This window comes from Argopecten irradians, chromosome 2 (genome assembly GCF_041381155.1).
Source record: "Argopecten irradians isolate NY chromosome 2, Ai_NY, whole genome shotgun sequence".
Taxonomy (NCBI): Eukaryota; Metazoa; Mollusca; class Bivalvia; order Pectinida; family Pectinidae; genus Argopecten; species Argopecten irradians.
The window spans coordinates 48790926-48805672 of NC_091135.1; the positions used below are offsets into that span (position 1 = coordinate 48790926).

The 14747-nt window shown below is 33.7% G+C and overlaps 1 protein-coding gene across 2 annotated transcripts; it reads left to right on the forward strand.

Moving 5' to 3' along the window:
• The first annotated feature begins 378 nt into the window (after positions 1-378).
• Positions 379-14644, forward strand: LOC138315776 (coiled-coil domain-containing protein 102A-like). 2 transcript variants are annotated; one of them, XM_069257032.1, is made up of 9 exons: positions 379-1341; positions 2240-2348; positions 3444-3560; positions 4104-4313; positions 4872-5042; positions 5692-5795; positions 6301-6348; positions 7845-11399; positions 11735-14644. In XM_069257032.1, the coding sequence occupies exons 1-8, from the start codon at positions 608-610 to the stop codon at positions 7972-7974; spliced, it is 1623 nt and encodes a 540-aa protein (XP_069113133.1). In that variant the 5' UTR covers positions 379-607; the 3' UTR covers positions 7975-11399; positions 11735-14644. The 2 variants fall into 2 exon arrangements, with proteins under 2 accessions (XP_069113133.1, XP_069113134.1); XM_069257033.1 differs by lacking the exon at positions 6301-6348.
• The last annotated feature ends 103 nt before the right edge of the window (positions 14645-14747 follow it).

Genomic DNA, 14747 nt, shown 5'->3' on the forward strand with positions numbered 1-14747 from the left:
TCGGCTAGAACTTCTCTTTAACTTGATTTGTTGAGCTTCTGATTATAGTACCCCATAATCCAGAGATCCAGATCCTGAGTTCGATCCCTGGCAGGGACAGTGTTTATTATGAATCCTGCACTCAATATGTATTGTATATGGGTATAAATCAAGCTGTATTCAAATTATATTTAATTCAACAAGAATACTGTGTAACATGAAATATTCATGGCTACTTATAATTACTTTCATGGTTAAGTTGTTTCCAAGTATTTTGTGTGAAATATTTGTGATAACTATGTGACAATATATTTCCTTCTGCATTTCCTATTTATTGCAGATTGACAAAGTATTTAAATTGAAATAAATTCTTTGAATGTTTATCTAATTTCAGATGTGAATATGAGCAAATATGGAGTGAAAACAATGAGAAAATCAACATCTGTATGGATTATGGAAAGATATGCTTCATTATAACTAAAACACATTATGGTTATGTTGCAAATGTGTCAATTTGATTTTCATAATTGATCTCATAAAATTTCATTGATGTATACATGTATTTGCAAAGAACCTTGATATAAATCCAAGTTTATACATATAAAAGTTTCATAAGACATTTAACACCATGAGCCAAAAGGTAAAGCCAGGTAGCACAAAAGGAGATGTTTCCTATCTCCGAGCTACGGCACCGCCTGCGGGGCCCCCACTTCCCATGTCACCACCACCTATGAGGGATGGAAATGTCACTCCTGTGTCACAAATGTCAAGCATGGAGGAATGGGATGACCGGGATGAATTTCGTATGAGGGAACTTGAAGAAGCGAGAGCTCGAGCATTACAGATGGAAAAGACAATGCGTTGGTGGTCGGACTGTACTGCTAACTGGCGAGAAAAATGGAGCAAGGTTCGTAATGAAAGAAATAAGGCTCGTGAAGAAAACAGACAATTACGTTCAAAATTGGAAGTGTTAGTTAAAGAGTGTACACAGTTAAAACGAGAAAGACAAGAATTTTGTGCAGAATCTATCAAACTGAAAAAGCAACTTGGAATGGAGGTGGATTCATCTGTTTTAGAAAATCCGCGTCCAGAGTTATCTCCTATTAGCGATAAATCTGCACCACTTGCGGACAATTCCAGTGAAGAAGCTAAAGATACACAGGCTCTCTCTCCAACTAGAACTAAATCAAGAGCTGAAGTGAACAATTTAAACATCAATGTTGAACAACAAAAATCGCAATCAAAACCAAAAATGTTTGATGAACTTTCAAATGAATCTGATGGAAGTCTAGCAGAGGAGAAAAAAGCACTTTATGAACTAAAGCTGGACGAGGCACAAAAGACGTTACTTGGTGAACGAGAGTAAGTAAATAATTGACAGTGATAGTACCATACATAGTACTACTTGTATTGATGCAGTGCTGATAACAACATACTGTAAGTGTGACATTGTCACTCTCTATGTCAAAAATACCAGAGTACCAGAGTCCAAGTATACATGTATTATAGCATTTTTAGCACTATATGAATAAGTAAGAATGAATAATATACATAATAATATAATTATAAATGTATGATAAAAAATTCACAAATGTTGTTACGGTATTATGACAATACATAACACAATTTTCTGTGTTGCTGGTCATGCAACTTTAATTCAGTGACAAAAAGGTAAACTTTGCTTTAAGGATAAAGATGCATAGTAAATCCTTATCACATGTACAAAAGCCATGTTGATAACAAAACCTTATAACTTGTTATATACCTTGTTATAAGTATGTTATGTTCATAAGTGTTAACTGTGTAGTATATAGGGCAGGGCTCGAATTTCACTATTTTACTTGCTTTTTGCAAGTAGATATACCAGAATAGCAAGTGAAAAGAATAAACACTTGCAAGTAGTTTTTATCGTGGACAACTGTAATAATAACTTTATGATTGTGAAAAAAAATTTTTAACGGAAAATATGGTGACACAGTTGTTATATTGTTGATATACCTATATACCATTATCATGCAAAAATAAATGATTTTGTATATAACAAAACTGTAATGTGAATACGGATATTTAGTTATAAGTAAAAACATTTTTTAGCAAGTAACAAATTTAAGGCACTTGCTATTTTTAGCAAGTGACAAAAAATGTAAAGAAAAAATATAAAATAGAAGTGAATTTAGTCTTCATTTGTCAGTTTAAATCCTTACTCTATTTTTTCCTTTTTTTCTACATGGTTTATGATATTGTTTTACTTTATTTACAGTGAAAAAACAATGTTGATGAAATCCATTGAAAAACTACAATTAGATCTGAACTCAATGAAATCAAAGTATGAAGATTTGAAGCATTCCAAACAGGACTTACTTGTACAGGTTTGTATATAGCTATGTTAAAGTGATTCTCTTATAATCATTACGAAAAAGTAAAAATGAGACATTAAGGAAATCAAAGACTAATTATATATACCTCTTTTATACTATCATAAAACATAGACAGCAGAAGTTTTCCTCAGCTCAGTCCCAACACTTATTATCTCCCTTGTTTGAAACTTAGAATTTGAGACTTTGTGAAGATAATATTAGACTTAGCTAGCTGCCAAGATTCACTTATGAACCATATCATTTAAACCTCCAGAAAAGACAAGTTGATTTTAATGTAAATAAATATAATAACAAGATAAAAATTAATACAATGTATGGAGACGATATATGATACTCTAAAACAGTAGGGAGTGACACAAACATACACACTATGTCGCCTGTGACTTAAGACAACGGACACTTATATGATATACTAAAATTGTATACACTTGTATATATATATATATATATACCGACTAAGAATGGTGAATACATGTATAACAATGTCCATGTGATGGTTTCCATATACATAAAAAAAACACAACTATAAAACAGTTTTTTCTCCCTAGCGCTTTCTCGGCTCATGCCGGTCTTCAGGGGTTTGAATTCTTTTATTTGTAAAACATGACGTCATAGTACAATGACGTCATAGTAAGATTACGTCATGACATGGTACATAAAGATATTGTGAATGGTTCTGGAAGAAAATAACAAAAACATGAGGACGAAATAAAAACTAATATGAAGTTCCTTTGTCCCGTTCTGAATTTAGCACAGGTTTCCTTATGAATGGTGAATACATGTATAACATACTCATTACGATGGCAGTGTGGTTCAGAACGTGGTGTGGCCATACGTCTTGTGGAAGTATATATGTAGACCACGGTGCATACAAATTACAACATCATGCAATTTCAATGCAAACCTTTCAACATTATATTCTTTTTAGTAAAAATAAACAAATCGTAAATTTATGTGAGGGGTCTTATTTGCATGTAAGGTTGTCATCATTTTCTCTGAATTGGAGGATGTTAGCCCATTCATGTAAAACTTTGGAAGAACTATGAAATACAATTTATATTTATACTGTTATTGATGTTTTAACAGCTGAACAAAATAAAAGATGACCATAAGGAGGAGGTCAGTAGGATCACCATGGAGATGGAGGAGGAGTCCAGTAACCGGTCAACCATGGACAAACGTTTAGGGGAACTACGGAGAGAGGTAGGTACTCAACCCTGATATTCAACCATGGACAAACGTTTAGGGGAACTACGGAGAGAGGTAGGTACTCAACCCTGATATTCAACCATGGACAAACGTTTAGGGGAACTACGGAGAGAGGTAGGTACTCAACCCTGATATTCAACCATGGACAAACGTTTAGGGGAACTACGGAGAGAGGTAGGTACTCAACCCTGATATTCAACCATGGACAAACAGTTATGAGGAGAAGTATGTACTCGACATTGATGGTCTGTCAAAAGCATGTATATTGAATAGTAAATTTTCTATATATTATATGTATTGGATGTCAGCTCGAGGACTTGGATTAACATCTGAATTCCCAATGTAAACTTTTATGTTGATCAATGTAACAGATAAAAATGTGATGAATTGGGTTTCACATTTCTATCAAAGTTTATTTAAATATGAAGATAAAGTTTTCTAGATTTGAAAACAAGATAAGACACTACATTAATTTGCTCTCTGAACATTTTGTACACTAGAACTCTATTAAGATTTAATGCATTGAAAATATTTCAGTTGGAGAGACTCCAGCGAGAGAATGCCGACGAGTGGGGTAAGCGGGAGAGATTAGAGACAGAAAAGTATGGTCTAGAAAGAGAAAACAAAAAGATTCGGATCCAGATAGAAGATCTTGAGGATCAGTTACAGAGGAAGACTCAACAAACTTCGGTCGTGGTGGACTCTGACATGAGAACACTCCAAAATGATCTGTCCGAGAAAAATAAGGTTAGATTTAAAACCAACACAAAGATATTCTTTTGATAAAGGGCCCTTATTCCTTTTTATTGTCCTAAAACTGAACATATTAAATGTCTGCTATAAAATATAGCATCCTTAATACTCCAGGAGTTACTATCACTGTTATATAATGGTAGTGATAGTAACCCCTGGAATATTGAAGACAAAGAACAGGAGCTACAGTGGTAATGCCAAAGAGTATTTGGTAATAGATCTCGGGTATGTATCCAAGTTGCATCAATCAATATTTACTTGGGATAGCATTCTATTCCACTGTGGTTGATTCCTTAGCTAAGATAATTTGCCCTTCAACTAATTTTATATGAAAAGCTTCAATGTTTTTAGTGAAGTTGCCATCAGCAATTACAAAATTATATTTCAAGATAAAAGGACATTGATGTAGCTTTAGTTTTTACTCTTTCCAATATTAAGCTTCCAAAGTTTTGTGTACTCAGACTTATAGAGGGTTTGAATCGGTTAAAACTAACTGGTATACTGTCGGTTACAGATTTTGCAAATGTTGTAAAATTTGATTTATTGCTTTAGGAGTTGAATGATCTGCGTCACATCCATGGGAAGTTGAAGAAGACCTTTCAGGAGAAGCTGACAGAACTAGACCATACAAAGCGACGTGGGGAGCAGTACGAGATAGAAGTCAAGAAACTGAGAGGGAGAATCGAGGAACTAAAGAAGGATCTTGCCAATGCAGAAGATGAGGTATGTAAAGACATAACTTGACAGGTCTCCTATCAAATTCGTTTCATATTTTATGTTTCCTAAATGATTTATATACAATTCTGAAAAAATTATTTCTGAAGAATGCTCAGTTAATAATGACACACAAAATGAAGACTAAAACAAAGTAAAGCAGAGTTGTAACATTATAAATACCTTAAAATAGAAAATTTTAATAGGTTCCATAAAAATAACAAAATTAAATTAAAAGGCATTCTTTTCCCCTAAAACTACATAATTCATAGGAAATGCAGTTTGTGAAACCTGTGTGTGTGTTTATACAAGTGAAATAAAATTTTACTTGTGTATATGGTATTTGAAATATTTCTGATATAAGGTGTTCTTAACTAATTTAAAGTATTAGCAGTATCAGACTTGGAATTTTCTGTGGAGATCTTTTGAAAGATATTGGGTAAATATATATGGAGCTGCTAATGGTGTAATTTAATGTGATGTAAATGTGTAGTTGAACCTTTCCATCTCTGATTTGTGTTACTTGCACGGAGACAGGGACATACATAGAGATGTTTCTAGTTGTTAAAAGCTTCAAATGGAGAAGTTTCAGACACAAATAAAATAAAATACTGAATTAAATGGAATATTTCTGATGGTGTTTGATGTGTTGATACAGGTGGATACCCAGGCTAATATGGTCCGTAAACTACAGAGGACAAACGATGAACTACAGGAGGAGATGGAAAATCTACAGGTCCAACTGGATCACACACAAAGCAGGTTAGTCGGGGAACTCGACAATAGAGTTCACACACAACATGTTACAAATATGTTGAGGTAATTGTATTTATTCTCAAGGCTTCAAAGTCATTTTTTCTCTTCATTATGATAATAATTATGTAGATAACTTTGTTTCAGTTTCTTTCCATTGAAAAAGCTATTTGTGTGTAATATGACAGACATTTTCAATAATCTTGGGGCAACCATTTAGGTGAAATAAATCTTGACTTTCCAATTCCAGTCTTTTAAACATTTTTTAAATAGTGTTAATTGATAAATTTTGGGTATTTTCTAAAAATTCAAATTATTCACTAAATATTTCTTCTTTTGTGATCTCATAACCTAAATGGTTCTTTTTAAGTTAATCTGCGAGAGAAGTACCAACATTCTCAATTTTGTTTATATTTAATTATTGAAAAAATTAATGATTATTGTTATGGAGAATTGAGTAAGTTAATAGAATCTGTACATTAGACTAAAACATTTTTTTCGTGGGTATCTGCAGATTGAAACACACCACACAAAACTTGAGTATAGACCAGTCGGTCCTCAGGTAATACCAGTAGTATATTTGTGTGTTTCTGGTGTATTAACTCTCACTCTTTGTTGTTGTAAGTTTGATAACTAGAGCTATGGATGATAATAACATTAACAACACTTACTAATTATATGTTGGTGTTACTGACCTTGAATTCTCTATCTAACCTTCTGCAGGCATGGACTTCAGTGGATAACCTTGGTTTTGGTTATTATTGATGTCTTTTGGGGAAATAATGCTGAAACCCCTGAATATGAAATTTTGTGGAAGTTTTTTGGGGGGAGGGAAAACTAGTATTTATATGTTAAAACTTAACATCATTTTTTTTTAAAGTTTGTTCTGTTGTCTTCAAGTTTCACTTTAGAAGCAGAGTATTCATATCTTACAAACATTTCTAGAAAAAAAAATTAGAATCGCAGTCGCCAAGTGGCTAAGATATTTAGATAACCATTTGTATTACCACAAACCTTTCACCTCTTGGTTGCAAGTTTGAATCCCATGTTGGACTGTTGCCAGGTACTGACTGGTGGTGGGTGGTTTTTCTCCAGGTACCATGGCTTTCTTCCACCTGTAACATCCTTACTGTTACTAGGACATTAAACAAACCAAACCAATCTAGGTGTGATATTGAAATCAAACTTTTAACTTTTTCTCATTTTAGGATTGAAAATTGGATTAAAATTTGAATATTTTTCATTCTATTTTGCTTGGTTACAAGTTATTGAATCTGTTGTTGATTAACATACTTTGGAATGCATTAGAAAATCTTCATGTATAGTTGAAGCCTGATTCCTTATTAGTATTGTTAAAAATTAATGTATTAAGCATTGAATGCAGCAAAACTTTGTGAGACCATTCAGAGATTTTGTCTCTTACCTGCATGCTGGAGATTCCCATTGAATGTCAGAATGTACAATATGTCTATTATCCCTACCTTAAATAATAAATAGAGATAAAGTGTATGAAGTAAAAGATGTATGTTAATTTGCTAAAATTGATAATGGTGTTTTAACACTGGATAACATGAAGTTTCATAAATTAAGAGAAAAAGGAACAAACACACCCATGTTAAATCTCATGAAATAGAAGAAAGTTCTAGATCTCTGATCATGGAATAAATTTTAAATAAATGGCTAAAGCAGACACACAAAAAAGGGGGTGGATATGATTTGTAGAAAGTTAATTTAAGGATAAAAAAACATTGGTTTGGAAAAAATATTAAGATTTTGTATGGTATTAGAATTGGTGACAAAGGTACATGTATTGTGGATAACTTAAATAAATGTTGTGTTATGATTGATGAAGTTTTTATAATGTCATTTTATAATAGGAGAAGGTTTTAAGGAGTACATATATCCTGTTGAATATGTTACATGTTCAATTTAGCACAACTTCACTGTGCTTTTAGCAATATAGAAGTGATGAATTGAAAGTACACATAGAATTCTGAACTTTTATGTTGACACCATGTAACTGTGAACTCATTGTTATGTGCTTTGTGACTGTTGTAGACTTAAAAGGTCCAGTCAGTCAGCCTTATCACAGAGAGCAGCCAGTCTACGCTCATTTGACCCTAATGACCAGGATGACCCCTATGATAGTGACCTTGACCCTGACGATGACCTTGGTGATGAGCCTTAATTTTGTCTGCTGACCTTGTGCCATCTCACCTGGAGGATCCTCATCAATTGTACCTGCAATATTTATTTGTTGAACAATTTTTAAGTGTGATTGAGACAACTTTAGAAGTTGTCCCTGGCTGTATTTATCAAATGATACTTGCATATCTTCAGTGAAACTAGTGGCGTAGCCAAATTTGATTCACAGGGTCTTGACACAGATTCACCACCTCACATGTGCATTGTATTCTGGTCTTACTCTATGATCTGTGTGATGTTATTCATCTGTATTGACATTTTCATTTGCAATACCACACCTTTGCCAAATTTGAATGTACTGTGTAAAGATATTTTCTCTCTATGCTGTATTAAGTTGTATCTTACTGCATATATCATATTTTTAGGTCATCTGACCCGAAGGGTCAGGATGACCTATAGTCATCATGTTTCGTCCGTCGTCGTCCGCCGTGCGCCGTGCGCCGTGCGCCCGCCGTCCGCCGTGCGCCGTGCGTTAACTTTTCACATTTTGAACTTCTTCTCAAGTTCTACCAGTGCGATTAGGCTGAAACTTGCGTGAAATGATCCTGACATGGTCCCGACAAAGTGTTGTTATTTTTCGGGTCGATCCGAAATCCAAGATGGCCGCCACAGCCGCCATCTTGAAAACACATTTTGAACTTCTTCTCAAGTTCTACCGGTGCGATTTGGCTGAAACTTGCATGAAATGATCCTGACATGGTCCCAACAAAGTGTTGTTATTTTTCGGGTCGATCCGAAATCCAAGATGGCCGCCACAGCCGCCATCTTGAAAACACATTTTGAACTTCTTCTCAAGTTCTACCGGTGCGATTTGGCTGAAACTTGCATGAAATGATCCTGACATGGTCCCGACAAAGTGTTGTTATTTTTCGGGTCGATCCGAAATCCAAGATGGCCGCCACAGCCGCCATCTTGAAAACACATTTTGAACTTCTTCTCAAGTTCTACCGGTGCGATTTGGCTGAAACTTGCATGAAATGATCCTGACATGGTCCCGACAAAGTGTTGTTATTTTTCGGGTTGATCCAAAATCCAAGATGGCCGCCACAGCCGCCATCTTGAAAACACATTTTGAACTTCTTCTCAAGTTCTACTGGTGCGATTTGGCTGAAACTTGAGTGAAATGATCCTGACATGGTCCCGACAAAGTGTTGTTATTTTTCGGGTTGATCCAAAATCCAAGATGGCCGCCACAGCCGCCATCTTGAAAACACATTTTGAACTTCTTCTCAAGTTCTGCCGGTGCGATTTGGCTGAAACTTGCATGAAATGATCCTGATATGGTCCAGACAAAGTATTGTTACATCTAGATCTGGTTGATCCCAAATCGAAGATGACTACCATGACACTATATATATCTAATTAATTTCCTATATGTTAAGGCCCTTGGGCCTCTTGTTTGAAATAAAATTTGTTGAAAGAAATTGAAAATGATCCTGACATGGTCCTGACAAAGGGACACCATATATAATTAATTTTACTATGGCCAAGGTAGTCAGATGACCGTTAAGGCCCTTTGGGCCTCTTGTTTTTTAATTCAGTGCACGCCAAAAACCATGATGAGCAATTCAGGTGTCTGTCCAGGTTTATGTTGTTTAAAAGATATCTAATATTTCTGAATTACATAATCATTCATAGTTGTAGCACCATCCCTGATAACCATATATTGAGATCACACACTCACTTTACTGTAATTACAACTGTAGGAGTATCTATCACTAATACACTTAGTCCATGACTGTGAGTTATTATGGCAGTAGATACAGGCTGTAGGTTGGTAGCATGTCTACCCTCCTCCACCCACCCACCATACAAACTTTACTCTAAAGACACCAGGCTGCACTGAGTAACTTAGTATCATATTAGTAATGATAGACTAAGCAATTCCCTGTACTGTATATGGAAAGATCATTTTAATCTGGAGAAGTCAGATATTTTATAGCATATTCCTCAAAATTCTATGTGAGATTAAGGCATTAGTTTAATTTTAATTTAAGCTATTATTGCAGCATTATATTTAGTTGTTTGTTAATGTGTAAGATAAAATTGTTAATTAATATCAACTATGTAGGGTATTCTATATATAGCAAAATGTCAATATTTATGTAAGAAGTTTTATGTTCAGTTATAAGATCTATTTTGATGAAATGTCAATTAATTATCAGGTATGTACAGTCTTTTAAGTGATTTTTATAACAAAATAATTCAGTTATTACAATACATTGTACTTGCAGTTATTTAATATCAAATGTAAGCAAGCTTCCTATAAATAGAGTTGGACTGGATCACCAGGTTGCCCAAGATCAGATGGCTAGTGTCTGGAGGTCTAAGGTTCAAACCCTGGTCTCCTGTCCTATTGCATAGATAAAAAGAAGTGTTTGTATTGACACAGCATGTTCCTTTGTGGAAATATTATAAATATAATGAAACAACATGGTAGGAATAAACACATTACTTTACAGCTTTATGGATTAACTTGATATCTTAGTATCATATAATGGAATTGTAACACTTCTCACAATATATGGTATGAAGACATAGAAAGTGTCTCTATTTCCTGAAAAAAAAACCCAATAAAATGTGCAATAAATCAGAACTTACACTCAGGAAATAATACTATGATATCACTTTAAATTGCTGACCATGCTTATTCATCTAGATTCCTCCTTTCATTACGTTGGAGCCCTACTTTCATCAATATTCTGTTGTAATTTTACATCCATTGGGATGTTGGCATCATGTTATCCTTGGTAAAAGCTGCACATATGATAGACTAAATAACCATTGTACCCCTAATGGAACCCCTGAAGTCGCGGTGTAGTCAGTCAGTTTTCTTGCCTATGGTCTAACACAGATTTAACACAGATTATCTCCGTATAGAGCCAGTCAAATGTATGTAATGTACAAAGAAATGTATTGCAATGCTTAAAATAGTACCAAAACATATATCATTAAAGTTGTCTTGAGAAAATGTTTTAAAATGACAACTGATCATTAGATTCCTGGTAAGTATTGTTGTTTTTGAGAAATCATAAACTATCGAATTGATACACATTCCATGTTTTGAAGTGGTTATTACATTTAAATACCTTGCTTTGCCATTTTGTTTTCATCAATATTCGGTGTTAATGTTTGACCATACTCATTTTTGACAACCATTCATGTCATATGGAGATATACTGAAAACTTCCTCCTAACATTTAACATGCATTCATTATCATAATTCTGGGTTATCTACTCTTGAGATACAGTTATCTGCTCCAGAGATGTGGTGTTGTCTGTTCTTGTTTTGCAGAGTTATTTACTCTTGATTTTAGAGTTATCTGCCATTGTAATGCAGTTATCTGCTCTTGTGGTGCAGGGACCTGGGGGTTATCTGCTAAAAATGCTTCAGCCTTAGATTTATAGGTACAGCAGAAATGTGTAGATGAGTGCACAGGGGGCCAACTCAATGAAAATGGATGTTGTCATACATTTTTTTGTATTTGGAGGATGGACTGATGAGTATATATGACAGTCATGTGATTTTTTTTAAAAAAATACGAGATTTGAAAAAATTATTAAAAATATCGGGATATTTACTATAAAATCTCTGTTTTATAGTAAATATCCAAATGGTTTTAATAATTTTTCAAATCTCGTATTTTTTGAAAAAAAATTACATGACTGTCATATATACTCATCAGTCCATCCTCCAAATACAAAAAAAATGTATGACAACATCCATTTTCATTGATTTATAGGTACAGCAGAAATGTGTAGATGAGTGGATATAAATTACAATTTTATCATATTTTGTATATTCATTTCTCATTTGCTGTAAGTCCTGTGACTATATCTTCATTAGAATGAGCAAATACATAAAGAATAGAGTTCTTGAGATTCTTGTGAAATTTTATAAAGTTAGTAATTAAGCTAATCAGCCTTTGAACAACCAGACCCTGATATAGACCTGGTAATATACAATGTACATTCAATATGTTTAGATTTCCACTGGCATTTGCAGAATTCAGAGTGGAATGAAATGAAGTAAAATTTTAATCAGATGGTATTCACCATACTTTTAGATGTTCATGTTTTAATTGTATAGGACTGACTTGATTTCTAGCCATCCTTTAAATTGTTTCGCTGTCTAATGATAAAAAATAAAACAATGAAAAATGTCTATATTTAAACCAGTCCGTGACACATATGCATATCAAGATTACATTACTGTACGATGATTTAGTTATATGTGTTGAATACTCACCTTTATTACAGGTACATGTTGTGGTTGCTTTGCTGCTGGACAGTAAATTGAATTGGTTGTCAATGGTTTCTTATATTCATACCACTATACCATAACAGAATAAATGTTTATAGATTTTTCAATGAAATTAATTTTAGACATTTATCTAATACATGAATATGACTCCTGTTGTCATTTTGGTACAATTTACATTAGTTGCGACGATGTAGCTCTAGATGACTGACAGAAGATTTGATTCTAACAGATGCTCACTGTCTGGAACAGAATGAAGGCAGGGTAGGATTATTCATTCTTGATTGACTGAAGCCTTTTTTTCCAAAGCTTTTTTCTGGAGCTTAGATAAATGATTCTGCATTGACACTTTTTTCCCATAGAACTGGCTCATTATTCTTTAATATGCATAAAATTTTTGAAATCCTTCTAATCGACTTAAAGTTACCCATGGAGAGTAATACAACAGTGAAAGTTGTGTAGCATTAGAATGTGCATTTATACTGGAAGAACAACTTATTATAGTTAACTTGTGAATCATAATGTTGTACATTGTATAAGGCATATCAAAGCTGTCATTTTAATTTGTGTTTATCCCAGGGAATTGTCTGATTTTGTTTCATGTGAGGCTAGATACATGTAATATTTGTTTTACATTATAGTTGTACATGTTATTAAGAATATTGATATACAAAATTAATGTACTATTAGCCATGTTTAACCTTGTTTTAAGTAATGTATTTTGTAACACATAAACTTTTTAAGATTTCATGTAGTGAATTTGACGTATTTCAAAAATATGTATGTTTATGTTTTGTATTTTTTTTCTTTTTTTTAAAAATAAGGATAGTTGTGATTATGTTTTATCTGTGTCAGTATATGGCAAGGAATTGTTCAGCTTCAGTGACAGTGTATTTTGGCTGTCATGATACCTTGTGACATAAGTTGTGAATGTAGGTAGACATAGGGGGAGGGGCCTGGAGATTACTACTAACTATTTACTTTATATTCACTCGCCATTTCTACTATGTAAACTAACCAAGGCAAACTGGTGTATATTGGGGTATAATTGACACCCAAAACATGACCATTATGACGTCACTAATGTTGAAATGGTAACGTTAACTGATCAACGTCAAAATGGCTGTTCCTACTTGTGTATTAAATCGTTGTTGATTAACGATTTTTAAGCTCTAACTTAAACAATGCTAATGCATAGATCCCCAAAATGATTTACATTATGAGAATTAAACCATCTTCCTCTGGAATCTTTGGTCTATATAGATGCCAGAGCTTTGCAGACAATTGTCTCATAATGTGCTAACACGTATTATGAAGATTGTCTGCAAAACTCTGGCATCTATATAGACCATAGATTCCATAAGACAGTTTAATGCTTAATTAAAATCGGGTATGATATTTCATACAGAAACACCTCAGTCTGTAGTGGGTTTAAACTAATTATCTCAAGTGCCAATGAATTCTGCCTACTGCTTATTAACAACAACGTTTGACCTAGATGTGGTCAGTCACATTGGCCGAGTTGATAATTAAGGTTTATGTTGTGACCACTAACTCTCCACCTCGGGGTCATCAATTTGATACCCCTGTGGGACACTGTAGGTTGGTGTTTGTCCTCGGGATCTTTTGATCTCCTCTGTCTCCTAAACCTGGCATATCTATGACATATAATGGCATTAAGTTTTACATAATATACAGTTGCAGAACAATGACTGGATCATTGTTGATATTTATATACACCATACAGTGTTAAACTGTGTAAAAGTTCTGTAAAAACAAGTTCCGTTTTTGAAGAAAAAAATGGACCGAGGTCTATTGAAATTGGAATAAACTAAGTGCTGATATAATTGTAGAGATTTGACCCTATATATATAACACTTCTAGTTGTCTCCTAAACCTTAATGGGAAATGTTCATTAGATCCAATTTTATGGTTAAGATTGAATCACCATGTATCTTTTTGGAGATTTTTTATTTACAATGTAAGGCAGTGTAATAATAATAGAGCCCTGTATGTTTGTCGGGAATACCCATGGCTCTGTACTGAAGAGTGGAGAAATTACCAGGGTATATGTACTTTCATTTCATTATACATGTATCATGTTTAGCCTACCAGTTGTCTCAATTAGATTCTGGAATATTTTATCACAGGAGCTGTGAAGATTTTCTTTATATTATATATAATTCACTGCTAAATATACCTGATATATTATGTCCATTATATATTGTGACTAGCACCTGTGTAATACACTACAAGTGACAGTATGAGGTGTTCAGCAGGGTTTTTGTTCACACTTTATATCATACTTATACTAGATTTTGTTGCGATATACTTAGCCTGGATCTGACAGTTCAAAACTATTACAATAAAAAAAATCAGAAAGAAAATCATCTATTTTTTGTTTTTGCTTTTCTGTTTCAAATTTTCAATTTCTCACTTATATATGAGATAACTCAATGACTTATAGCTGCACATATGCATTACTGTCAAAACGG

Bases quoted from the DNA above. Each gene is read 5' to 3' on its own strand.
- LOC138315776 (XM_069257032.1), top strand. From the start codon at position 608: ATGAGCCAAAAGGTAAAGCCAGGTAGCACAAAAGGAGATGTTTCCTAT. The intron at 2,349-3,443 runs GTTTGTATATAG...ATGTTTTAACAG, and splicing joins AACAGGACTTACTTGTACAG to CTGAACAAAATAAAAGATGA. The intron at 5,043-5,691 runs GTATGTAAAGAC...GTGTTGATACAG, and splicing joins TTGCCAATGCAGAAGATGAG to GTGGATACCCAGGCTAATAT.